Source organism: Trichoderma aggressivum (assembly GCF_033847375.1).
Source record: "Trichoderma aggressivum f. europaeum strain CBS 100526 chromosome Unknown scaffold_002, whole genome shotgun sequence".
Classification (NCBI taxonomy): Eukaryota; Fungi; Ascomycota; class Sordariomycetes; order Hypocreales; family Hypocreaceae; genus Trichoderma; species Trichoderma aggressivum.
Window position 1 is genome coordinate 747,813 of NW_026946368.1, and position 25,962 is coordinate 773,774.

Consider the following 25,962-nt stretch of genomic DNA (forward strand, 5'->3'; position numbering starts at 1 on the left):
TATCGAGCGCCTCTCATTTGATGAAGATCCTTGTCGCATGGATGAAATCTCTTCTCTCCGGCTTTATTAGCAGCTGCTAAAAGACTGGGTCGGGTACCCTGTAATTTTTTGGTGTAAATTTTTTTTTTGGCCTTTGGGTTCTTTCACATCGGAGATACAGGTCGGGGCTTTTCTTGGCTAGTAAGTAGTAGTAATAGTATCCTCGTATCACGGCATATCTCGTACGAGCGTGCATGGTCAAAGAAATTATTCGAAGGGCTGGGGAGGGGAAAAAACAAAAAGATGAGCACCGTGCTCTCCCCCAGCGTCGTGATAAGGCAAGCAAGGGCTGGAGTGTACGAAATACATGCTCGTACACGTACCAATATAAGACGCTGGCAAGTATTGACCAGATCAAATGGTGAGCTGAGTGGCTTGAATTGAAAGGGGGTGATGTTGAACAGGCAAACCGCCATGCCATGCCAGGGACGGCGCCTCAACCGGCCTGTTCCATGAAGGAAAACATGAACCCTGCAGCAGCGCCGTTAGACCGGCCTGACCTGACCTGACCTGGCCTGAAGAAAGCACCGGTCGAGACAGACAGACAGGATGAATTTGCGCAGCCGGGCATCGCATCCGCGCCCGCAGGCGCATTGCATCGCATCGCAGCGCATCGCATCCAAGGCAAGGCAAGGCGCCGGTCCGGTCCAGTCCAGTCCCAGTCCAGCCCGGTTCAGCCCAGCTGCCGTTTTTCTTTCTTTTTCTTTTGTTTCCGTCTCCTTCGGCGCCCCTCATGATATCGGTCCAGTGACGCTAGAGCAGGTGTCACATGGCCGATGACAACAACGTGGTGGTGCAGCTAAGCTCCGGCTAGCTGTTATCTGGCGACGGAATGTGTGTGATGCCATTGGGTGGTGTTGCGAATGGCTGCTGGTTCGCGGGCTCACACTCACACCATCCCGTCACCAACAGCAACAGCAACAGCCCAATGACCTGTTCAACGTCCCCCTTGTCCCCATACCGTACATGTACATGTACAGTCCAGACAACAATCTCGCTGACGGAGGGGCGCGCCACAAGTGGAATCAATCAATGGAGTGATGTGTGAAGGCATTTCGGTCTTGTCTTCTTGGACGGGTTGATGGGGCAGGGGTAGCAGTACATGCACGCACTGCAGCGCATTTTAGCGCCGCTCCGTACTTGTACATGGGAAGGGGGGTCCGGCGCGCCACTTTGGTGCAGCCAAGTGCCATCTCGGTACTTGATTGCGAGAGGCTGCTTGTGGTTGGTTCGACGTTCCCTGCCAGCCCAGCGTCATGCGAAATGTGTTCCATTTGATCCCATCCAAATACGCAATGTTGCCGCATCGCGAGCAAAGCAAAGCAAACCTCATCGTCTGGTGCTGGTGCGTTTTCAGCAGGTAGTACTCCGTAGTTGCACTGTACGGTAGCTGCTTGTCAATCATTGATCCATTTCACTCTCAATCTCGTGCTCATGCTCTAATGCTCTAATGCTCACTCACCATCTCACTCACTCTCACGTGGTAATTTGCATGTACGAGTACCTACTCCTACACGGCATGTACAATAGGGAGCCGCGGGAGGCGGAAGATGAGGAGGAGCATCGTGACGCTCCCCTCGCTGCCGCATCCATCAAAAGAGGCAAACAGGGCCAGAATCGAGATGGCCATTCGTCCCACATTGCTCCATCCAGTCCAGTACAGTCTAGTCAAGGCCGCGATTGACTGACACGGCATACGATACGATACGGTGCTGCGCTCGTACTTGTACCTGTTTTGCTCTGCTGCTGCTGGTTTGCGAGCATGTGCTCCGTATGGCTCGATCTCCCTCCAATTAATGCTGCGCTCGAGTTTCACCGCCACTCATCAGGGCGGCTTCTTGTTGCAGGAGAGAATCAGGAGGTCGAATCACGGCCCCCTTTGATTGATGGGCGCCCAAACAAGACCTTTCGTTCTTGTGCCCCCCCTGGCCTCCCCCCCTGGCCTGCTTCTGCTTCTGCTGCTCTCTTCTGCGACGTCGAGGTGGTACTACTTGCAGTGCACGACAGGTATAACTCCGTACAGTTACAGTAGCACCGGCGCGGAAGCGGCATGAACCTGTGGCCGCAGCACTCGTCCTTTTGTCCATGTACTGTGATCCACCGCCCAAAGGCAAAGAGGAAACAAGAAGAAGAAAAATTCGATTCCATTCTAGCATTTCCTGTGGTTCGTGCCATGGCCAGGGACCAAGGCTGGCGCACTAGTACATGTAGCCTCGAGACCAGGAGCGTTTCGGTGCAAGTGGACATTGTGGTAATAAACGCTGGATGGAGCGAGGGATCGACAAGGCAGTTGGACGGCTTGTTGCCCGCAAGGTGCATGCCGCGGTTTACCCGGGCGAATGACACATGGCGGGACAGTGCCGGCACTGGGCTGGCCCAAGTACCCACTCCGTATTGAACGACTGATTAAGATGAAATGGCCTTGATGGATGAAATAGGGGACGGCCGACCATGAGACTGTCGTCGAGCTGATTGTCTCGCCTACGTGATCTTCCTCGCCCTCTCCTTTCGCCGAGTGAAGATCGTCTTTTGCTGTTAATTACGCGTAACCAAGTCTTGCAAATACAATACCACTCTGCACCGCAAGCCGACATTTGATGCCTGACCTGCCCCGTCCACTTTTTGATCACGGTTGTAATGAGGCAACATTGGATTGCAATGCGCACTATCGTTTTGTACTTGCAACAGAGCCCAGTATACCTAGTTTCAGGAAAAGGGGGGCCGGTCCAATACTGCAATTCCCAGCCCTCACCACTTTGAGTACTTGGCAATATTCGTTGTCAAAGGAGAAGCAGGGCTGCATCATAACTAAGAATAGTATATGGAGCAACAAAGTATTGCTCTTCATGGTACCGTATACACTACGACTACACTACCGGCGGGAGCATTGGCTTGATGCCGTCTAGTCGACAGAGGATACAACGTACGAGACACCGGAACAATATGCGCAGCTGCAGCAGGCGAAGATGGATCGTGGGGCAAGGCAAGATATAATCTTAGATGGCCCTCGGCCCAAGCAAGCATCCCATGGTTCACGGCGATCCATGTTGACCAAGCTTCCAGAGGTTCTACGCGGATTCCCGAGTCAGTCCCCCCCGTGCTCGTACCGGCAGCCCATTGCCAGCTTATCGGCGGCCGTGGCCCAGACGGGACAAAGGAGAACATGGAAGCTTAGGCTGTTTAAAATGACGAGTGGAGGCTGGGAGTCATTGGGCGGAACGAAGGAGAGTGACCGGCCGGGCCGTGCGAGCAGCCGCCGAGCCGCACGGCCGCCCAAGTACCGCTACGAGCACTACTCGTACTGGGAAAGCCAGGCCAAGCGTAGGCCCGCTGCCAGCCCTGGTGGCTGCCGAACATTTCTGTCCGCCACTAGCGCAGGCCGGTCGACGGGTCTGCAATTTCAGGCCCACTCGCTTAAGGCCCGCACAGACCACGCAGGGGCCCACCGCGCCCCCGGCAACCCAAAAAAGAGAGCGCCAGAGCTCCAGAGTCTCAGGGCATTCACTGCTCCGGTTAGCGCTAGCGGGCGCCAGAGCTCAGTGAGCTGCTCCCGCCGTGGCGTCACTGGCGATGGCACAAGACGGCACTGGCACTGCATTGTCAGAGTCGTGCTGGTTGGGTTGAGCCACTGTACGGCACTCGACTGCTACTGTACGAGTACCTACACAACTACAGTACAGCTGCTATCCATCCACGCATTTTTGATGGATGGCCCTCTGCAGGGTTTCTGATTCCAGGCCTTGCCCGCTGCAAGCTGTCACACAATCTTTCCCCCTACCCTTTTTTTCTTTTCCCGTGCTCGCGCTCACAGGCAAATAAGTAGCCCTGCCACCCCCTTCTGCTGCTTCTTCTCTCCTGCTCCCACTTCTACTTTCTTCACACACCATTTCCATACCACATCCGAAAGGCCTTTTCTGGATCCTTATTTTTTTTTCTAATACCCTTTGTTTGTTGTGATACCCCCGCGCTTTAAGATACCCTTTTTTCTATCCAGAATGGCTGAGGAACAGAAGCCCGTTGAGGTCGCCGCCCCGGTGGCCGTCGAGGAGACGGCTCCCGTCGTCGTTGAGGAGACCCCCGCCGTTGTCGAGACGGCTCCCCTTGTTGAGGACAAGCCCGCTGAGGAGGCGAAGCCGGCCGAGACTGAAGAGGCTGCTGAGGCTGCCAAGGAGGAGGACAAGAAGGAAGAGGAGGCGAAGCCCATTGAGGAGGGTTTCCTGGGCCACAAGGCTCAGGGCGCCAGCTTCCCCAAGTGAGTATAGCGAGCGACAGCTTGGCTTCGCGTGGCTGCGTCAATGGAATCGAGGGGCGCTAACCAGTTCACCCTACAGGAACCTCATCGCCAGCAAGGCTTTCTTCTTCTTCGGCTCCGAAGCCGTCGAGGCTGAAGTTCTCGCCGCCTACAAGAAGGCTGAGAAGCACGTTGAGGTTGCCCAGCACAACATCGCTTGGGCCACCCACACCGGCAAGGGTCTTCTGTTCATTGGTGACAAGAAGGCCCCCCATGGCGTCATCAACCTGGTAGGCATCCATTTGCAAATAACGCCCCTTCACTGTTGAGATATATGTAGCTAACCCGAGACTTGATAGGCTGATGCCACCGAGCCTGAGACCGACGGCTCCAACAAGTTCCACTTCTCTGCCAAGGGCAACAAGCACAGCTTCAAGGCCAACTCTCTTGCTGAGCGTGACAACTGGGTCTCCCAGCTGAAGGAGAAGATCGCTGAGGCCAAGGAGCTTGCCACCACCGTCGCTGAGTCTGAGATCTACAAGCAGACCATTGAGAGCTTCAAGCCCGCTCCCAAGGAGGAGGCCCCCAAGGAGGAGGCTGCTCCCGCTGAGGAGGCCGCTCCCAAGGCTGATGAGCCTGCTGCCGCTGAGGAGACCGCCGCCAAGGAGGAAACCAAGGATGAGCTGAAGGCCGAGGAGCCTAGCAAGCGTCGCTCCGCTAGCCGCAAGCGCGCTTCTTTCTTCGGCTTCGGCAAGAAGGAGGAGAAGAAGGACGAGGCCAAGCCTGAGGAGGCCGCTGCCGAGACCCCCGCTGTCGTCGAGCCTGTCCCCGAGACTGAGGCTCCTGTCACCGAGGAGGTTCCCGTCGTTGCTGAGCCTGCTGTTGAGGCCGAGACCAAGACCTCGGATGAGGCTGCTCAGCCCGAGTCCCCCAAGGAGAAGCCCGCTGTCAACAAGCGCACCAGCTTCTTCGGCAACGTCTTCTCCAAGAAGGAGAAGAAGGCCGCCGATGTCAAGCCTGAGGTCGAGTCCCCCAAGGAGGAGGAGGAGGTCCCCGCCACCACTGAGGCTGCCCCCGTCATTCCTCCCGTCGAGGCCACCACCCCTCTGGCCGTCGATGTCAGCAGCCCTGCCACCGTCCCTACTGAGACCACCGAGGCTGCCGTGACCAACGGCGATGCCAAGAAGGAGAAGGAGAAGCGCAAGTCTTCTCTGCCCTTCACCTTCGGCAAGCGTGACAAGTCCCCCGGCCCCGCCGCTGAGGGCGAGGAGAAGAAGGGCGCGTTCTCCAAGCTCCGTGCTACCATCAAGGGCAAGGGCGCCGCCAAGTCTGAGGACAAGCCTGCCGAGGAGGCCAAGGAGGAGGATGCTATCAAGGAGGAGGAGGAGACTCCTGCCGTCGACGAGGCTGCCAAGGAGGAGGCCAAGGAGGAGGCCCCCAAGACTGAGGAGGCCGAGGCCGAGAACAAGCCCGAGGGCGCCCCCGCTGCCGCCCCCGTCGTCACTGCGGCCGCTTAGAGAACTCGCCGACAGTGAGTGTTTTACGACTTAAGACACACTTTGCAAACTTTCCTTGATATAATTGTCACAAAACACGCATGAGAGGACTGGGAATGGAAGGATCTGCATTTCTTCACAAGATACCAAGATACCCTGTCGAGACTGCTTTCACTGATACCACTTTCCATTTTTGTTTTTGCACGTCGATGGACGAAAATTCAACATCAAAAAACTTGAAAAAATCCATGTTGCTAGTATACAGCATTCGCGTTCTGCTTTGTTCGATACCCGGGAGGAGGAGATAATTAATACCTAATATACAAGATGATGTGTGTGTTCTAATCTTATTATTACTACCGTTTCTGCACCGTGAAGTTGCCTGTCTCTTTTTTTTTTCCTATTGTTGCCGAGTAAGCCACTATTGTTTGTGTCTTGTCTTTTGTTGTTTACAACTGTCTTTGCAACCCGCCAATCAACTCTCATGTGGCGAACTACGGAGTACTAACCTCTCATATATACGAGTATGCATCAAAGTTGCGGGAGCTTGAAATAGTCTCTCTTCTTCCCTTGAATGTTTTCGCCATCGTGTCTTCTTTCTGAGTGACGCTAAGCTCACTCACGTAGTTGTTGTTTGAGTCAGACAATCCCCATCTGAATTCCATAGACTAGATGATATCACAGAGAATCACGGCATTCGGGATCTGTCGCAACCAATTTTTTCTTTCCTTCTTCCTTCTATTGTCAAAATCACGCCAAAGTCAGTGGCAAATTCTTTGTACTAAACAGTAGTCTATAGCAGAGAGGACGTGAAGCCGGGCTTCTTCTTCTTCTTCTTCTTCTTCTTTAATTATGGGTAACATACGGAGTACAGTATTAGAACGGCGAAATGATTCAAAAAACAAGAAGCGAGGATTTTCTCATCGCTCCACTATTTACGCTTATACATCTACCGGCGCAAGTGGGCTGTCTCCGTACAGTATTGATCTTTTCTTTGTTCGAAAAAAAAAACCCGTGTCTACGCGTATGCATGGACAATTCGAAATCCCATCCCCATCACAGCCTTGCGTTAAAAAAAAAAAAAAGTCGGGGACAGGAACCCTGAACCCACCCGAGGGATCCGGAATGTAGGAGCTGCAACGTGGTGAAAATTCCCGTGTCTGTATTTCTTTCTACTAATATGATATGCTATATCCGTATGCCCGCCATTATTAATATCCCTGCCTTCCCGCAACATCCTTTTTTGTGTATATAAAAAAAATTCCCATCGTGAATATCGCTCTCTCGGGACATAACTCTAGCTGTATTTATGCCCGGCCCATCCTTCTTCGCAATCGTATGCAAATGGAGACTTTGTCTAAAACAAACTTGGTATCTGAGGAAAGCAGCCTCGCAAATACGAGCAAGCATCAACATGAAACAAAAGAGAAAAAAAGAAATCCCTGGCTGGCTATTTTCGCATCCGACTCCGCCCAGTATACTTGAGGAAACATGAAATAGAAAGGATTAAACTCCCAAACAAGTCGCAAAAGGTACCGAAACGCCCGCCCGAGGCTTGAAATGAACACGCTAGGCACCCTCATGTAGGTAAACCTAAAACATGCTGAAAAAGATGGACAAAGCGGAGAGAGAAAAAGGGAAAAGGGAAGAGGTTGGAAATACCACGGCGTGTCGTATTCATGAGACATCAGACGGGGCGTGCCTTGCAGAGCGAGACAACAGAAACATGGTCGCATGACCCGTTTCTCCTTCAAAAGGGAGATTGGATGCCCTTTATGCGTCTTCCGACACAGAAAGGCTCTGGTACTTGCCCACTAGCTCCTCAATCTTGGGGAGCAACTCGGGAATGCGGAATGGCTTGGAGATAACATCATCCTGTGTAATTAGTCGGTCAGCGACATTGATCCATGACGTGTCTATAAGGCAGCAGGTCCGAGACTCACAATTCCGGCAGCCTTTGCATTTTCAATCTGCTCAGGCCGTGCATACGCCGTGACCGCAATGATGGGGATGTGCTTGATGATTGTCCCCTCCTTTTCAAGCTCGCGAATCTTCCTTGCGCAAGTCATGCCGTCCATGACAGGCATCTCCAAATCCATCAGGATGACGGAAATATCGACGCCTTCTTGTTCTTGGCCCGCCCAGAACCTCGATTTTTGCAGCGTCTGCAAAGCCTCTTTGCCGTGGTTGGCTACGAACGTGTTGTTGCCGTAGTTGCGCAGCTGTCGCTGCAAGACTTTCTGGTTAACAATGTTGTCCTCGACAATGAGGACGTCAAAAAGGGGACTGCGGCCTGCATCCGACTGGCTCCGTGACGTGGGACAGCTCGCGGGCTGGCCGTGGGTAGGCGGAGATTGAATCTTGCGTTCGAGCTTGAACGGCGTAATGTGTTCGTACTGAGACGGAGGGTTCAAGCATTTGCGGCTTTGAACATAGAAACTGAACTTGCTCCCAGCGTCTTTCTGAGAAGAGACTCCGATTTGGCCTCCTTGCATTTCGGTCAAGATCCTCGAGATGAACAGCCCTAGCCCAGAACCCCCGTACTGCACATGCGTCCGGGGAGACGCCTGCGAAAAGCGTTGGAACAAGACCTTCATTTCTTCATCGCCCAATCCGGCGCCCGTGTCCTCCACCGAGCAGTGGATGTTGAACCGCTCACCGGTGCCCCATTCCTCTTCGTTGTCGATATCCATGCCGACTGTCCGCTGGACGTCGTTCCGCTCAAAGTAAAAAGTCCCTTGACTGGTAATCTCCGAGATGTCCTTGGTAGCGCACATGCTTACAGTAATAGCACGCTTCTCTCGGCCCTGGGTGAACTTGATGGCATTGGTCAGGAGGTTGATGAGTACTTGCCTCAACCTTGACGGATCCAGCTTGGCCCAAGTAACTCCATACGTCTCGAAGCTGTTGTCGACCCGAAACTCAAAGTCTATGTCGTGAGCAAGCAGTTCCGACTCGAACATCTTCAAAGTACGGTGAACGACTTTGATCGGCTGTTCATCGACGGGAGTAACGGCCAGCAGGTTGGAGTCGAGCTTCGACAGCGTCAAGATGTCGTCGACGATACGCTTCTGGTGGCTGGCGCACAAATTGATGGTGTTGGCGGCGTCAAGACAAGACTCTAAAAGGGCGTCCACCTCTATTTTATCCGAATGGGCCGAGAACGAAGCTATGCTATTGGCGATTTGATCAACGCATTGAAGGATAGCCGATAAGGGGTTCCTCATTTCATGGCTCGTAATGTCGATGAAGTTTTCCTGCTGCCGCTTAAGCTCTACAGCCTCTTCGCGCCTTTCGCTCTGTACCTTTTCAGCCCATTTCTGAGAGGAAATGTCTGTGATACAGCCAAAGATGGACGTCAAGTTGCCATCAGCATCCTTCTCTGGAAATGCGCTCATCAAAACCCAGGTGTCGACTGTGTGATCTCCACACAGTTGGCTGCAGTTGAATCGAAACTCCACCGAGATGGTCATCTTTTGCTCAAGAAGCTTTGTCCAAGCTGTCATCAACCCTGGCTTGTCTTCGATCCGTACGCTGTCCATCCAGGCGGTGCCTATCTGGTCAGACCGAGAATGTCGGGAAATCTGCCACCACATATCGTTGCAATAGTTTATATGGCCACTTGGGTCGGCGATGAACATTCCAACCGGCGCGAACTCGGCCATGCGCGTAAATTTGGTTTCCAGCTCTTCGGCTTCCTGCGTACGCTGCCAAAGTTGCTCCGAGAGCTCCTGGCGGTCCAAAGCAGCCAAGTGAGCCGCCCGCTGGCCACGTCGAATTTCTTCCTCAAACAAGAGAACTGAGGCCATGGAAGTGGCCAATTGCCGTGACAAAAGGTGGATGAACAGTTTGTAGTCGTCGTCGTATGGCCGCCGGGGGTTTACGCCTAGTACTATAAATCCCGTCACAGCTTCGCCCGTGGTTGTAGGGACAACTGGGAAGACGACGATTGTCCTGCAAGGGTCGCCGAAACCCCGCCACTCGAATCCTTCTATGAGATGCTTTGGTAGGGTACCGTCCTCTTCGGAAAGCACAACAGGGGTGCCGCCTCTTGCCAACGACTGCCGTACATATGGCGCAAACCCTTCATCTGATGTACGTAGGTCCAAAGTTGGTGGGGCTGCGATATGACCCTCCGGAACACCAGGAGATCCTTCGAGAATAAGCTGAGGGGAGTGCGGGAGGCTACCCGACTGTAGCGATGACACTTCACTTTCGGCATCATCCTTGATGGAATAGATCATGCTGAAAGGAAGGTCATACTCGTTGAACGCCAAGCCTAACCTGACCTGCGGCCAAAACTCGCTGACGGAGGCTGCCGACGCCGTCCGCTCTCCAATCTCTCGCAAGGTGAGCATTCGGCGTTCGTTGATCCTCCGCCGGGTGTTTTCGAAACTTGGGTTGAACAGGCCAACAACCTCGCCTTCTTCGCCAAGAAGAGGAATGATGGACCATGAGAAGAAGGTTTCTTCCAAAAAGCCATGTCGGTTGATGAAGAGTTGGTCATCATTCTTCATCGTCGCTTGGCCAGACTCCCAAGCTGACTTGAATATGGGGGAGAACTCTTCGTTGAGCTCGAACCAGGCATCTCCGTACCGCTTGCCCATGAGGGATGGATGTTTACTGCCTGCCAGTGCCACAAATGCGGCATTGTAGATGCTGACGTATTCACGGCCCCAGTACATGGCAGCCGGATTGGGGCTTCCCATGACTAGATTTGCCATGGCTCTCAGGCTGTAGCCCCATTCACTCATAGGGCCAAGAGGCGTGGAGGCCCAATCTACTGACTTTGCTAGTTTGATGTGTTCAGGCAGGTTATCGCTGTACGGAATTCTGGTCCAGTCAAAGGTCGACCTTACAGGCTGTGATTGCAGCACTTGGTTAGTAAAGTCATCTGGATGGCGGCGGTTGATGTCATATATCGGCTCTATGGTGCCAGTCGCGGGAGTTATATCGGTTGTGTCCATGGGCTCAATCGTAGGCTTCGCAGTCGCGGTGCCAAAGTAATCTTGTGGCTCGGGGATGTCAGCAGCGGGTGTAGCTGGAGTCGATAGACAGTCGCCACTACCATCTTGCCCCGACATAGGTACCTCCCCCTCTTCTTCCTCCTCCATCATCGCATTTGGTGAAGCTTGGCGAGTGGAGTGATGGGTAATGTTCCCGCTGATGAACCGAAATCGACGCCTCAAAGTTGTGCATAGCCACGTAATCCCCCGGTATTCGTACGTCGGCGAGGGAGTATCATGGGGATCAACGCCGTTTGTCAAAACCCAGGATCTGAAGTCATTGAAATCCTCCATCGAGTCGGGAGTAGCAGGGTCTTCCTGGTCGGGGCTTAGATGGCCGTGGAGTGACTCAGACGCTCGTAGAGAGGCGTTGTAGTACACTATGGGCAGCCCAGGCCGTTGAGTGTTTGCTGGGTTTGCCAGATCGACGAGGAACGTGGGCCTGTCGTCGTGCTCGAGAAGCTCAAGAACACCAACACCCTGGAGCATCTGCAAGCTGGGAGGCAGGCTGCGCACGTCAGGGCTTAGGGACGGCGCAGACATGTCCATGGAAGATGGCGTGCTGCCAGAAAGAGCGGCATTCGTGGAGCTAACACTTGCTCTGGGGAGCTTGAGAGTCGTCATGGGGTCTGCATCGTCATTGCGAGCGTGTGCCAGAATGGCAGAAGCCACATCTGAGACGGGAACGCTTTGAGGGCGAGAGAAGTGCCTCGCAGGGGCATGAGAGAAGAAGAGGGGAGAGACTGCATCTTCGCGGCTTACTTGGAGTGCGGCCTTGTGTGCTAAGGGGAACATGGCATCGCTCAGCATTTCGAGCCTCCTAGGGGGAGAGGCCCCGGTCCGAGCCTTCTTGACTGGTGTCGACCCCATGGCCTGGTCGTCCTTGACTTTGCGCGACTGGCGCTTTCCAATGCTATCAGCCGACGATAGGCTTGCGGCCAAGGCTTCGTTGAGGCTGGGATAGCTCCTGTGCGACGGCAGGGCTGTGATTGGATGCGCAGGGGATGGCGAAGAGCTTTGGTCTGGATTGTTACTGTCAGTATGCCATGACGCCGCCGATCGGCCTGCCGAATGGTGTCTCGAGTGCTCTAGGTGGCTCTGTGCAAAGCTGCTGCGGAATGGTGAAGAAGCCGTCTCCAATACCGCAGCAAGAGGTCGAGGAGAGGCGGCAGCTTCAGCTTCGTCTTGAGAGGCCAAGGCGGGATTCGGCAACCCGGAGTCGAAGGCGCCGGGTGCCCGAGTCGAAGACGCTGCTGAGGACGGATGGTGGACGGGAGCAGCAGGAAAGGCAGTGGCAGGTTCAGAAACAGGGGAACGGGCAGAGGCGGAGGCGGAGGCGAAGCCAATGCTATCGGCGGAGGTGTCGTCCTTTTCCTGCATCAAGGCGCCGGTGGGGGGACGAAGATGCCAGAAAGCGAGGGAGGGTCGTGGGTTCGGCTCGAGTCGAAAAGCTTGGAACAAGGCAGGCTTCCGATGAAGACCAAGACCCAAGATGCGGCTTGGACTGACTGACAGCGGGGTTTATGGAGAGGATGCTGCGCTACTAGGACGGCGAACCTTGCACGATAGCGTGGTCTCGTAAGGGACCTAGGCCTAGTAGGGGACGAGATCGAGATGGCGAGGGTGGATGATGGAGTGGGTAACGGAGCGTTGATCCTCTGCAACGTCTTTTCTCCAACGGTTTTTGCCTCTGGAGGGCATGCGAACAGGGCCCAAGCACGGCAGACGATGGCGACGATAGGCCTGTGGCTGTGATATGACGGGCGAGAGCTGGAGTACTCGTATGTACCGGCGGCGGTAGTATTTGGATCTGCGCGCGCCAGCACGGGAGGCGAATCCGGACAGACACGCAGCTTATCCAAGACCCTCGAGGATTAAGCAGCGCGCAGTGAGAAAGGAGAATAATCGTAAGCAGCTGTGAGCGGGTGACGAAGGATCAGGATCAGGGGAGATTTGCGCAGCGCGGAGGAGAGCAGAAGAGGGCAGAGCAGAGCAGAGCACTTGACAGCTCGCAGAGCAGAGAGGGGGTTTGATTTCGGATGGATTGCAAGTCGCCCGGCTCTGAATCACTCAACACACACACGAGTACACGGCGGCGAGTGCCGGTCTAGAGCTTCGGAGCCCAAGTCTGAGAGTTCTGAGGTCCAGAGAATCTCAAGGTCTACAGTAGAGCCGGGGATGGTTGACGGACCCGACAATAAGGGTCGCCTGGTGGTGGGACTGCTGATCTGATCAGCACGGCGAGTCTGGCTGTGGAGATGGGCAGCTGTGCTAGTGGTGAGGACGAAGCAGAGCGCTGATCAACCGCCAAACCCTCGATTCGAGCATGGCGGGATTTCGTATTATGTGGTATGTGGTATGTGGTATTATGCCGGCACCTCAACCGGACTGTGAGCAGCTGAAGGAGTGTTACCATGGATGCTAATGCCAATGCTGGCACGGGTGAGATGGATTGAAAGCAGGGAGACGAACGGGGCGCCTCGGTGGGGGAAGCAAAAGGCCCCATCCCGTCCAAGGTCTGTCCATCACGGGTCAATTTTTGGGCTTCAGAGCGCTCAACCTTTTTGTGGTCAAGTCCTTTTTTTTCTCTTCCTTTCTTCTCCTTTCTCTTCTGTGACTACCTTGATACTATACGATACTCTTCAACACTACTAATATGAGCGGGCTGCACGGAGTACGTTGCACCAATCTATTGACGACATGTCAGGCGGACGGTCTGCGCTGTTGTACTGTAGCATACCTACATGTACCTACATGTACCTAGCATAGTGCATATACACGACTATGCGCACCGTCGCGTTTCCTTCCAGCACCGAGATGGATCTCCTCGGGTAATTCCCACATAGCAAGGCTTGGTTCTGGCCTGGCAGGGATCCGCGGAGGTGCCCCTCCGAAGCCGACAGCCTTTTTCTCGGCTGGAGCTGGAGGAGGCATACGAGTAACGGCTGTCTCAACAACAACATGTGGACAGGCGGCGTTGTGAGATGGCCGATGTTCTCTGCACTCACGACTCACAGCATCGAGATCGGGTCTGCCAAGGTTCCATATACAGACAGACAGACACCCGCGACATACTCATCACGTCGGTATAAAGTGCGTTCTGTATCGATGGGTAGGCACTTTGCTTGTATAGTTCACGACTGGGCATGTACAAGTACAGTTGTATGTAGTATAATAAAAGCAACTTGAACCTAGATCCCTGTTCTTGATTCTCGATTTCTGAGCGAGAGGTGGACTGAGACTCACGCTTGCATTTGCTACCGCCGTAGACCGGTCTAGATGCCTTTGCGCTGCCCGCTAAAACAGGGGCCGCAGGGTTGATTATTTGCCGCTGGGGAACTGAAAATTTGGATTTTTTAGGGCGCCAACGGGAGGCAAATTGAGGAAGAAAGATGGCGATGAAGCTGGCAGCTTGACTTGAACATTCTCTACTTGTCCAACCAAGAGGCTTGAGGTTAGCAGGTAGTATAGTCGTGCCTCGGCACCTACCTAAGCAATCTACAGCATTGGCCACCAGGTAGTGCGGACGGCTAGAGTTGAGTGCTTGGTATCTTTTCTCTTCACTATCCCGTAGAGGCTTGAGAAAGCGGGAAAAAAGAAGAAGAAAAAAGGTCCACACCCCCCAACCGGAAGTAACCTCTGAATAAAAGCCGTTAGATATGGAGTAAAGGATTTGCGTCACGCTGCATGTGATGCGTGGAAAAGAATGGATGCGAATATCATGGAAGCGACCTCCCACGATAGCGAGAGAGAAACAGCCATTCCAGGACGAGTTCTGTTGACAAGACGGGGACTTGGTAAACAGCCTTGAAGATGTTTCAAGGTTTGATAGCACATATCCGCATAGTAATAGAACCCAGGAGCACTATAGTACAAATCAGCAATGTCCTTGTGTCCCTACATTAGTACAGTACACGAACTCAGTGGTTTGAGCTTTTAGCGCCGCGGATATTGTCGCTGGCCCTTAATCTATCCTGCATGTGCCTTCCAGGTTTCCAGGCACCTATGCGAAGCAGGCCCCCTACCCGTTATCCCCATATGAACCTCGCTGCAGGCCGCTCCAGACGCGGCCATTTCACGCAATGACATGGGCTGATCTGGTTGCGCGGCTGGCAAGTCGTTTAATTATGTGTGCGGATGGGATGCTCATTTAGCTACAAGCAAAGCATCGCGGCATGAACGGGTCGATGGATGCCGAGCGACTAGTTGGAAATTGCTACCTGGTCGAGCGCCAACTCTTTCAAGGTTGTATATGGATATATATAGGGAAATTGTATCAAGCCCACCCCTAGGAGTAACCAGCACACCCGGTAAACCAAGGGCTCAGCTATTCAGCCCCCCAAGTTGGATATCTAGCACCCCAATGACTGTGCGAGTACAAGTGTTGGAACAAGATGCGAAGAACGGTCTGGTCTCTTATTTATTACAGGTACTTGTACTTGGGTTATGGACATTTGGGTCCCTGAAGCTTTACGTTTAAGATATGAGATGCTGGATAGCAAACTCGGGGTGCTAAATAGCCACTCCCTGAATATATCGATGCTATGCTTATACCTTGATGTTGCTCGTCAGCAGATAAGCCGTTGCAGTCATTATTAGACAGTATGGCTAACAGAGCTTCGACAATCGCAAATGTCGCTTGCTGATCACTTGCTGACATACTGTATACGAGGAGTTGCTGATCTGGCCGGCTCTATGACTGGCTAAAGAAGCGTCAATCAAGCTATCGATATGGTAGAAAGACAGCTGGACAGCACTCGTCATGTTCCCAGATTCAATATTTGTTTCATGGCGTTTATGCAGAGTCTCATCTTGCCGCCCCAAAAGGCCGGATCCCGTTCCGAGCGGAGAACGAGTGGAGCCTCTGAGCGTGTCTGTATGAGAGATTTGAGGCTGTCACAGACACTGTCGCACAACGTGTACCGCATTCTGTAAGGGTTGATGAGGCTCCCACATTACTAACGGCCTGGCCTGGTGGCGGCGACTCAGACAAGAGACGGTCGCGGCGGAAGAGGTGTTCGCCGCCTCCAAGCCAAGTTGATGGTCAGCTTACTCAGACTTTGGCGCACGACGCATTTACACAAGAAGAATGGAAGAGACGAAGACTCATTTACACGTGCAAATGAAGAGTAAAATCGGTATCTCTTATATGGAATAGATGGGTAAATCTAGGAACCTCATTACAAGTATGAGTCCTGTACTCCGTACTCCATTTGTATGCAGCATACTCGCTGTGTCAAGATTGGGGGGCGCCCAGGCACGGCAGCTTCAAGCAGACACAAGTCCCAATCCCGTTTGATAGCAAAAAGCTCGAGTCGGCGCACTAAATGGCGCCACCTGTCGACCCCGTCGAATGAGGTTCCAGAGCAACAAGCTTGTGCGAGCGTCAACTTCCAACAACGCGAAATGGCGTCAACGTTCAAATTGCCTTGAGCGGATGCCGGAGCCGGGCGCCTTTTGGGTCGTACTCGTACCTGTACAGCACAGTAACATCCATGGATGTATACGAAGATGCCAGACATCCGATACTAGTAGTAGCTGCAAGAAACGTGCTCGACATCACCAGCAAGCAAGGGAATGGGCGCATAAACCCACGAGTCGACCCGGGTTTTTAAATCACTTTGAATGTCCATCTTCTCGAGATTCCCACTCAGCTGTCCAAATCCCGCAACGAACGGCAGCCCTCGCAGCGCCGTGATTGGCCCGTCAATGTCCGGCCCGGCCAATCGAGCCATGCATCTCCGATCTTGGGCGCTTAAACATCCCATCGAGCCGCCGCTGCGATTGGTCCGAGGCCTTGCTGTCACCCGCGGTCGGTCCAATCACGAGGCGCGAAGCCCATCACAGGCTCAAGCGCCCGCACCTTGCAGAAGCCTTTCCCCACCTCCCAGCGAGTGCCAATGAAGCCCATCAGCTGGAGGCTATCACTGGTCGCTGGAAGGGGCCCCGTTCGCAGAGCCAAGAGGCGCCGGTTCCCTCTCACAGGCCCTTTAAACGGCCGCCGCCCCCCCCCCCAACGGCAGCGATGGGCAGCGTCTGGTTCAATTCAATAAAGCTGTGCTGTGCTGTGATTTTTTTTTTTGTTGAACGAAATATTCGAGGCTGGTCCGAGTTTCTTGGAGTTGAAGCGCTGGGCGTTGTTTCTTCCAAGATCGCGACGTCGACCAACTAACACGGGTGCATATGCATATGCGGACATGAGCCTGTAAGGTGCTTCTGCCAAGCCCAAGCGCGCATCCGAGCTTCAATTCTCGACGCCCTGCATAACGGGTTCGATTCGATTTCGCGCAAACCCAAACCATTATCGAGTTGCATCTCTGCAATCGACAAGCAACCAAGGACTACTCTCGATAAGAAGATCCAAAAGACAGTCGACAAAATGGGCATCCTAGACACCAACCGGCCGTTCACATACCACATCCTCCATCGAAAATGGCCCAGAGTCCCGAGACTGGCCATCCGCTGGCTGATGCTGGTGGAATTCATCGGCCTCGTTCCCATCCTGACCATCTTTGGTCTCTCCCAGCCCGATCTGTATCGATCTGCCATGTGGAAGATTGGCTGGGACCATCGCCTCAACTCGAACCCCGACGTCATCCTCTTCGCCTATGCCAACCATGTGGCTCAGCCAAAGATCCCTCTCATCTGGTCAAGAACGTGAGTTATAGCTCAACGCTGTAAAAGGGGGAAATTCTTTTACTGACAGCGTCATATCAGACTCACTGACTTCAATGTCGCCATCTCCGTCATCTCTCTCTTCTTCCTCCTCACCAAGCTCATCGCGGTCATCATGAGAATCTGGTACCCCCTCCTGTCTACTGTAGGCAGTGTGGCGCTGGTTGTTCTCTACGCCGTGAGCACCTATGGCCAGGTTGGCCCCGACTACAGTGATCCGAGATACCCGGCCCCGGCAGCATGGTACTTTAGATACGGCTGCGATATGGCCAAGCCGTATGGACAGTACACCAACTGCCAGATTGCGCAGGGCTCGCTCTTCATCACGCTGTACATGCTGTAAGTCTCGTTCGATATCTGCGCCACGGTTTCTCTGCACGTATGCTAATTTATTCACAGGACCACGTACGTGATTGTCCTCGGCTTCTCGCTCTACTGCATGTGGCCCAACCCCCTCAACAACCTCGAGACCGACGAGGATGAGGACGACGAGGCACCAAGCATCAAGGAGGGCAAGGGCGTGGAGATGTCCGGTTGGCCAACCAACATGAAAACCCCAATGGCATCGGGAGCCATGCCTTTTACGCCGAGAACACAAGCCTTCCACATCCTCGACCGAAAGCTTCCGCTAAGACAGGAGCACGAGGCGATGATATACTCTTAGGGCACACTGTGTTTTGTTTTCTTGTCTATTGATACGTCCTCTGACAAATGGGCGGCTTGGGTTTACTCGGCGGGAAAAATCGGCGCAAGGCGTTCCATGCTTTTTACGCATGTAATATAACGGACGGTTAATGATACCAGGCCCTGGAGGCTGACAGGCACAGGCACAGGAGGAGGGACAAAAGGCCACCTCCAGAAATTGCCACCGTCCACCTATATGTTTTCTCTTTTCTCTTCTTTTCTTTTGTCTTATATATATATATACCCACATTTGATGAACAATCCAGCCAAATATAGCAAATCATTCTCCTTGCAGCCTTTGATTCCAAGCCATGAGTCGCCGCATATCGCAGAGAACAAGATAACAACCAGACAACTTCCGGTTCGAGGCGGAATCTTCCGTCCCGGCCCAGCTCCGGAATCGCAACCCAGAACCGGCCCGGCCTCTGCACATCAAGTAATGGATCCATAGTGAAGATTGATTCCACCCAAAAGTCCATCTGCACCGCTTCTAGCGCCTAGAATCGGAATTTGGACCCTGGCCAGTGCCGGCATTGGCCTTGTGACCCCGCCGCTGCACTCCCGCGTTTTCGAGACGTCAGAGCTGCAACGCTGTGCTTTTCCCCGCCTCCATCCGCACCTTTTGACCCGGCCCGGTCGTCGAAGGCTGTCTCCTCCGCATTCTGCATTTCCAATCACATCCCGAGGAACCTCCCCCCCCCAATTGAAGGCCGCCGGTTTCATTTCGCGAGTCCTTATATAGGTTGACCCGTTCTCTTTTTTGTCGACTTCTCCCCTCTTTTTTGTTTGTTCCCATGGCGTTGCTGCATAGACTCGCTTCTCCCTCGACATTTCGCTTCGCTCCCGGTGTATCGTCCGTATTATACAGAAGAGCTTCAACCATGGTTCCCAAGGTGCGTGCGCCGTGACGCAACCGCCCAGTGTCCAATTCCCAAAACTGGCTGAAGGCTAATCCGAATTGAAAACGTGCAGCTCAGAGATCCGTCCTTGCTGAAGCAGGATGTCTGCTATGTCAATGGCCAGTGGGTAGCTGCCAAGTCTAGCAAGACATTCAAGGTCAACGGTTAGTCGCGCCTCGTGTTTCCATCTTCTCGAGTGCCTCTATGAAAGTAGCTAACCAGTGTTTTTACCTCTCGGATCTCAGACCCTGCCACTGGCGAATTGATCGGAACTGCCCCCGAATTCACCGTCGACGACACCGAGTCAGCCATCACTGCCGCTGCCGATGCTTTCAAGACCTTCCGCTCGTTGACCGGCCGCGAGCGCTCCAAGATGCTGCGCAAGTGGTACGACCTTGCCATAGAAAACGCCGAGGATATTGCCCAGCTTATCACTTGGGAGAATGGAAAGCCACTTGCCGATGCCAGGGGCGAGGCTACCTATGCTGCCAACTTCTTTGAGTGGTTCAGCGAGGAGGCGCCGCGCACATATGGCGATGTCATCCCCGCCACCGTGCCCGGAAACCGAGTGTGGACTCTCAAGGAGCCCGTTGGTGTCTGCGGTCTGATTACACCGTACGTCGAACAGGATACTTCTCATTGTAGGATGTATATGCTGACACAAGTGGCCACAGTTGGAACTTCCCCGCTGCCATGATCACCCGAAAGATTGGCCCTGCGCTGGCTGCTGGATGCACAGTCGTGTGCAAGGCTCCCGGAGAGACACCATTCACAGCCCTTGCGCTCGCCGAGCTGGCTCACCGCGCCGGCATCCCCAAGGGTGTTGTCAACATTGTGACGACATTGGACAACACCGTGGCCATTGGCGAACTATTGACTACTCATCCCACCATCAAGAAGGTTTCCTTCACTGGCTCCACTGGTGTCGGCAAGCTCCTGATGAAGCAGTCATCCGCTACACTCAAGAAGCTGTCACTGGAGCTCGGTGGAAACTCTCCCTTCATCGTCTTCGACGACGCCGACCTCGACGGCGCCGTGGCCGGCGCCATCATGTCTAAATTCCGATCCTCAGGCCAGACTTGCGTGTGCGCCAACCGAATCTACGTCCAGGAGGGCATCTACGAGGCCTTTGTGACAAAGTTTGTCGAAAAGGTCAAGCAGTTCAAGGTTGGCAACGGCTTCGCCGAGGGCACCACCCACGGCCCCCTCATCCACGACCGCGCCATCTCAAAGGTCGACGCCCACGTCCAGGACGCCGTCAAGAAGGGCGCCAAGCTCCTCGTCGGCGGCCAGAAGTTGCCCGAGATCGGCTCCAACTTCTTCCAGCTCACCGTCCTCCGCGACATGAAGGCCGACATGGCCATTGCCTCGGAGGAGACTTTTGGCCCCGTTGCCGGCCTCTTCCCCTTCAAGACCGAGGCTGAGGTTGTCCAGCTGGCGAACAAGTCCGAGGTTGGCCTGGCCGGCTACTTCTTCTCTCGCGACTTGGAGCGTGTTCACCGAGTGGCCGAAGCTCTCGAGGTCGGCATGGTTGGTATCAACACAGGCATCATCTCCGACCCTGCGGCGCCTTTCGGTGGTGTCAAGGAGAGCGGTTTCGGCCGAGAGGGATCAAAGTATGGTATTGCAGAGTACCAAATCACCAAGATGATCACCTACGGCGGCATGGGTAAGCCTCTGCAGAGCTAAGTTAAAAACGAGATAGAGTAGCCAATGTTTTTTTTAATAATGAAATAACGACATCATACCTACACAAATGGGATGAATGAATACTGGAAGTGAACCTGTTTCATGTTTTCCTTTTTAGATAATGGCATCGTAGTCCCAACTGTGTTTGGCCTCAGCGAATAGTGACCCCAGGAACACATGTAATATCAAGACGGCCAAAAAAGGCAAAATCTAGTCAAAATCTAGTCAGAAAAGGAATTAGACTTCTAATAGAAATCCCAGCCGTCTACAACTCTATTTACATTCTTCTGTACCTAGTAAGAAGCACCAGTTTGATGCATTCGACTCTGATGCTGAAAGCCAGTTGAAGCTTTATAGTGTCTTCTTTTCTGCAAATCCCCAACAATTAGTAACCAGACTATGTGGCGCAGTGGTTAGCGCAGTCGCCTTACAAAGTAATACCGCGAAAGGTCGCAGGTTCGACCCCTGCCATGGTCATTTCTCAGTATTGAGATTTCTCTTTTTGCCCTTATTAAGGTCCCTATCGTCATTTGTTGTTGTCTTTTTGACACTGAAGATTTGCGGGATGCTTATTGCTTGCTCCCTTATAGATGTCGTGGTGATGTTTCCTTTTTGGCCGGAAGATCTAATGGTGGGGTAAGAGTTACGTGAGGTTATGGAAACCGCTGTAAATGGTTTCGTTGATGAGATGATCAGTGTAAATAGATGATGGCAAGATAATTGAACTCCATCCAATTCTCGAATCTTGTGTCTCGAGTATATTGCTGTCGTTTTACAAGCAGTAAGCTTAATATGTAATTTTATCTTACAAGGTGGGACAGTTACCAGACATCACAACATTACACCCACCATCATAATGAAGAGCAGAGTATAGCCATCTCGAGTTAACTTCTCTCGCTTATTCCAGAGTACGGAATGAAGGGAAAAAAATGATTCAGACGTCTCAGATATTTAATTCAGTTACTCGCTCTACTGTATTCGGCAGCTCCTCAAGCAGACTTCTTGTGCCCGTCAACCTCTTACCTCTTATCTTATCGTACCGAGTACCGACGTCACCCCACCTGCAAGCTCTTAACGAAACACAAGACCATCCTCACCATCAACACCAACACATCCATTGCCATGGCGCTCTCTCGCACTAGCAACCTTGCCAGCCATGGAATGCGCCTGTTGGCGCAGAGACAATCGTAAGAGCACCCTGTCAAACCAATTGCCACTCCCACGAACAGAACAGCTCAAGCTAACCTTGGCATTCAACTTCATACAGGCGCCATCTCTCCAGCATCTCCCCTCTCCTCCCATTGACGAGCGTTACACACACAATCAGACCCTCTCACGCCCCCTCATCCGTCCGTCCATTCAGCAACTCCGCGCCTCTCCTCAAAAAGCGCAAAATCGCCGGCGCAAGCAACAGCCCCTCCTCGCGAGACGCAGACTCCGCCGCTCCCTCACCCTCACCCTCGCCCTCCTCCTCCTCCAAAGCCGACCACGGCCAGCCCAACCCCGAAGACCCCCTCGACTTCTCCTCCCTCACCGCCGCATACGTCTCCATCGACGCCCACTTCAAGGCCCAGCTCCAGGCCGTCCTGCACGGCGGCCGCTTCAACCCCGACGCCCTCGGCGCGCTCTCCGTCGCCATCAAGGACGACGATGGCTCCAAGGTCACCTTCCCCCTCCGCGAGCTCGCCCAGATCGTCCCCCGCTCCGGACGCATCATCTCGCTCCTCGTCAACGAGCGCGACTACCTCAAGCCCATCATGTCCGCCGTCCAGGCCAGCAAGGACTTCAACCAGCAGCCCCAGCGCTCCGAAGACAACGAGCTCGAGCTCCTCCTCAAGGTCGAGATGGAGCGCAAGGAGGACCTCGTGCGCCGCGTAAAGGACGCTTGCCAGGGCTGGAGGGACCGCGTGCGCCAGGCTCGCACCAAGCATGAGAAGGCGCTCAAGGACTGGAAGAAGAATGGTACTGTCCTGCCCGACGTGGTGCGCAAGGCGGACAAGGAGCTGCAGAAGCTGCAGGACAAGAAGATGAAGGAGATTGACGGCGAAGAGGCGCAGGTGATTAAGCAGATTGAGCGCAGGTAGGTTCCCGGCGTGTGCGCGTAAGAGGACCGCCCATACCCATTTGTAAAGTAGAGATTTGATATATATCACACGAGGAATTGCAGCGGATATGAACATGTATGTTTCCCATTTATGAAGATTTTTACATCAAAACAGCAGCCGGTTCTCTATCGTTCTTTTAATCGTACAAAATACTTTTTTTTTCTTTGTCTTCTTTCATCAACTTCTCCCACGTCAAGCCTTCGCCTGAGCCTTCACATTCTTGCCTCCCTTACCAGCCGTCCCCACGCCCAACAACGTCGTCAGCTTCTTCTCAAACTTCTCCACGTCCCTCTGGGTGTATGTCCCAGACCTCAAGTGCCACGCCCTCGAAATACCAACGGGATCCGTCGCAAACCGCGGCGTCTCGTGCTTCCCCGCCACGGCCTGGTCAAGAATGGCCTTCTTGACAGCCTCCTCAGCGTCCTGGATAATGGGCTGCTGCTCAGCGGGCACCTCTTTGCCCTCAGCCAGCAGCTTCTCCCGCCGCTGCCCCTGGAGATACTGCTCCGCCGCCTCGCGGGCCTTGACGTCGGCGAAGAAGCGCGCGCCGTTGCCCTGCACCTCGTCGGCGTAGTTCTTGGCCTGCAGGTTCTGCGGCACGCCCACCGGGTCCGCCCTGCCGCCGAGGATGCTGAGGTTCTCCATGACGGTGGCCAGGCGGCCCTCGGCCGTCGCGGGAGTGGCCGGCACAAACGTCGTCAGCGCCTCCTTGGTCAGAGAGGGCTTGAACTCGGAGCGCGTGCCGAACCGCACGGCGTCGTCAAACTGCTGCTCCTGGGGGTCCATTCTCTCAAAGGGATCCTGCCTCTTGCCACGAGGCCCAGCGGCACCGGCCGCTTTGTTGCCGCCCTCGCCCTCGGTCTTCTTCGCCGCCCTGCCCTTGCCTGCACCGGGTCTGCCTCCTGGCCGTCCGCCCGGTCGTCCTCCTCGTCCTGCTCCAAGCGTAGAGCCTCCCTTCCCTCTGTTGGCGGCCGAGAATCGGTTTCCGGTGGGTGAAGCAGCTCGAGGAGCGCCAGCAGCACTTGGCCCGCCTGCTCCTGTGCCTGCACCTGTGCCTCGTCCTCGCAGTCCGCCCGGCCTTCGAAGCATGCCTCCCTTGGGAAGACTCCGCACATCGATCACTCTTGGCTGTGCCGGCGCCGCTGAAGAATCCGTCGGGCTTCGTGCTCCCTGGGCATTGGTCCGATTCTTCACCAAGGAGTTGATCTCGCTGGCGGCTGCGCGGGTCCGCTGTCGAGCTGTAGGTTTGGCATTGGGATCGGCCGGGGCCTCGTCGAGCTGCGATTGCGTCGTGGAGAATTGGCGGAGGTAGCCTCTTAGGGCATTTCCGGCCCGTGCCAGTTCTGGCCTCGCTCGGTATATCGAGCGGAGTGACTGAGAGCTCATTGTTGCGGCTGGTGGCTCTTGGGCATCTTCTTGTGGTGAAGTGGGATGGTTTGGGATGTTGAGGGACCAAATTCTGTCGTTGGATGACTAAGCCCGCAACAAGACGGACTCAGGTACAGGTACTACTAATATAACAAAAGTGACGGTAACAACAGAATGTCCCCGTTGATAGAGGAAACAGCTTTTTTATTTTAGAAAAAAAACTCACAGCAAAAACATGTTTATATATGAAATATTCAGTCAAGTAAGTTATGGACAATGAAACTGACTGGAAAAAAGACTCCCCAAATCCTCCACTTCACTTGCAGTCCTTTCCAGCCTCTTCCTCTCTCTTAGCTCCCGTTTCTCTTTTCGCTCAGCATCATCGCTTTCCATTAATCCATTTTCCTTATAAATAGCTTTGAACTGATAATATTTCACCTGTCAGCAGTGCAAGTCCATGTATAGCAGCGACCAACTGATCCATTGATGTTGACTTCTGAATGTGAGATAAGCCATCTCGTCAGACATAATCCCAGCAGACCGTGGTGAATAATTGAAGAACTGGCGGGCTAATTTCATCCCTGAATTAATCGTAGAGGGAAGTAGTCCTTGGGCACGGATCGACACTATAAAGTGATCCCGCATATCTGGAGTCCGGTAACCTTTCCTCCCAGCAATCTGGCTGCATTCTTGTCGAAATCGTAGTTTCTCGCGGTTCTCCGAATCAAGAAGAGCGCTGGCTAACACGCAAGTTGCACACAGCATCATCTCCAGCATTATCAGCAATGCCGCCGCCCAGATCCCCTCTATCAGGCTGAATGTCCTTCCAATGATATCCAAAAATCTTCAACAAAGATATCAGCCCGAGAATCACCCCAACTGACAAACTTATATCTTTGCAAACATCCCGAAGATCCACCCACGCCGAGAAAAAAGGTACGGCACGAGCAAAGTGTCTAGACAAGTATGTCCACTCAGCTGCCATCTCAAACCCCATCAGAACCAAATTTGCCTTGCCCTTACAGCCCTGCATGAAGTCAACAATGATCCCCTCCAAATTTTCAAGATCGACTTGTTGCTCTCGGCCAAAGCGGTGCCGACGCCGAGTTGGCACGCCACCTTCCCCCTTAAGACAAACAATTTCCTCTCGCTTTTCTTTGCCAATATTGATATTAAGCGTTAAAGCCCGGATCTTATTCTCATTGTAGAAATTCTGAAAGCATGGACGGCTGGTACTGCGTGATGCTACGTCCGTTTCAGGCGAATCTTGTATCAAAGTTCGAACATGTGCCAGGCCGACCTGATGGAGGATCCGATCCTTTCCGCTTGCGATAGGAAAATGCTCGGTGTCGATTGCTATAAAGGCCGAGTCCTTGGAACTATCAAATAGATCTTGCAGAGTTGCGATTCTCTTGCTTAACAGCTCCCTAAAAGCTGGCTCGCGTTGGAGTTGCTTGTAGGTGGCCATGTCGTTCAATTGTTCATGCTGGCGATGGGCACCAGTTTGCTTCAATGTTTGTCAGCCTCTCCAAGGTAGTTACAGTGTCAAGATGAAGAATAGAACCGTTAAGACTCCTGAGATAGGTGGAAGGTTAGGTGTTCTCGCGGAAGTATATAAGGCTGAGTGAAGTTAAAACTCTGGCCTAGTTATCTAAAAACATAAAAGGGGAATATGCATCACTCCAATGTTGAATAATCTTTTCTCAATTTAATGTATTGTCAGGAAATTCCCATGATAAATCTTCTACTCCAAGCCAGCCCAGACAAACA

General features: G+C 53.5%; 7 protein-coding genes across 7 annotated transcripts; 4 read left to right on the forward strand and 3 right to left on the reverse strand.

The window, feature by feature from the left end:
• Positions 1 to 3,083: 3,083 nt before the first annotated feature.
• Triagg1_1032 (uncharacterized protein) lies at positions 3,084 to 3,770 on the forward strand (the record flags this gene model as incomplete). Its single annotated transcript, XM_062903961.1, has 1 exon — positions 3,084 to 3,770. The coding sequence occupies one exon, from the start codon at positions 3,084 to 3,086 to the stop codon at positions 3,768 to 3,770; it is 687 nt and encodes a 228-aa protein (XP_062760256.1).
• Positions 3,771 to 4,034: 264 nt separating this feature from the next.
• Triagg1_1033 (uncharacterized protein) lies at positions 4,035 to 5,787 on the forward strand (the record flags this gene model as incomplete). Its single annotated transcript, XM_062903972.1, has 3 exons — positions 4,035 to 4,291; positions 4,371 to 4,560; positions 4,630 to 5,787. 3 exons carry the CDS (start codon positions 4,035 to 4,037, stop codon positions 5,785 to 5,787), a joined length of 1,605 nt encoding a protein of 534 aa, XP_062760257.1.
• A 1,752-nt stretch (positions 5,788 to 7,539) lies between these two features.
• On the reverse strand, positions 7,540 to 13,706 carry Triagg1_1034 (uncharacterized protein; the record flags this gene model as incomplete). Its single annotated transcript, XM_062903983.1, has 5 exons — positions 7,540 to 7,641; positions 7,710 to 12,270; positions 12,330 to 12,638; positions 12,852 to 13,068; positions 13,565 to 13,706. The coding sequence occupies 5 exons, from the start codon at positions 13,704 to 13,706 to the stop codon at positions 7,540 to 7,542; spliced, it is 5,331 nt and encodes a 1,776-aa protein (XP_062760258.1).
• A 3,445-nt stretch (positions 13,707 to 17,151) lies between these two features.
• Positions 17,152 to 18,111, forward strand: Triagg1_1035 (uncharacterized protein; the record flags this gene model as incomplete). The annotated part of the gene is made up of 3 exons (XM_062903994.1): positions 17,152 to 17,429; positions 17,490 to 17,786; positions 17,847 to 18,111. The coding sequence occupies 3 exons, from the start codon at positions 17,152 to 17,154 to the stop codon at positions 18,109 to 18,111; spliced, it is 840 nt and encodes a 279-aa protein (XP_062760259.1).
• A 901-nt stretch (positions 18,112 to 19,012) lies between these two features.
• On the forward strand, positions 19,013 to 22,803 carry Triagg1_1036 (uncharacterized protein; the record flags this gene model as incomplete). Its single annotated transcript, XM_062904005.1, has 6 exons — positions 19,013 to 19,024; positions 19,104 to 19,194; positions 19,276 to 19,645; positions 19,705 to 20,699; positions 21,705 to 21,906; positions 21,987 to 22,803. The coding sequence occupies 6 exons, from the start codon at positions 19,013 to 19,015 to the stop codon at positions 22,801 to 22,803; spliced, it is 2,487 nt and encodes an 828-aa protein (XP_062760260.1).
• A 213-nt stretch (positions 22,804 to 23,016) lies between these two features.
• Positions 23,017 to 24,210, reverse strand: Triagg1_1037 (uncharacterized protein; the record flags this gene model as incomplete). Its single annotated transcript, XM_062904017.1, has 1 exon — positions 23,017 to 24,210. The coding sequence occupies one exon, from the start codon at positions 24,208 to 24,210 to the stop codon at positions 23,017 to 23,019; it is 1,194 nt and encodes a 397-aa protein (XP_062760261.1).
• A 706-nt stretch (positions 24,211 to 24,916) lies between these two features.
• On the reverse strand, positions 24,917 to 25,660 carry Triagg1_1038 (uncharacterized protein; the record flags this gene model as incomplete). Its single annotated transcript, XM_062904028.1, has 1 exon — positions 24,917 to 25,660. The coding sequence occupies one exon, from the start codon at positions 25,658 to 25,660 to the stop codon at positions 24,917 to 24,919; it is 744 nt and encodes a 247-aa protein (XP_062760262.1).
• Between the last annotated feature and the right edge of the window lie 302 nt (positions 25,661 to 25,962).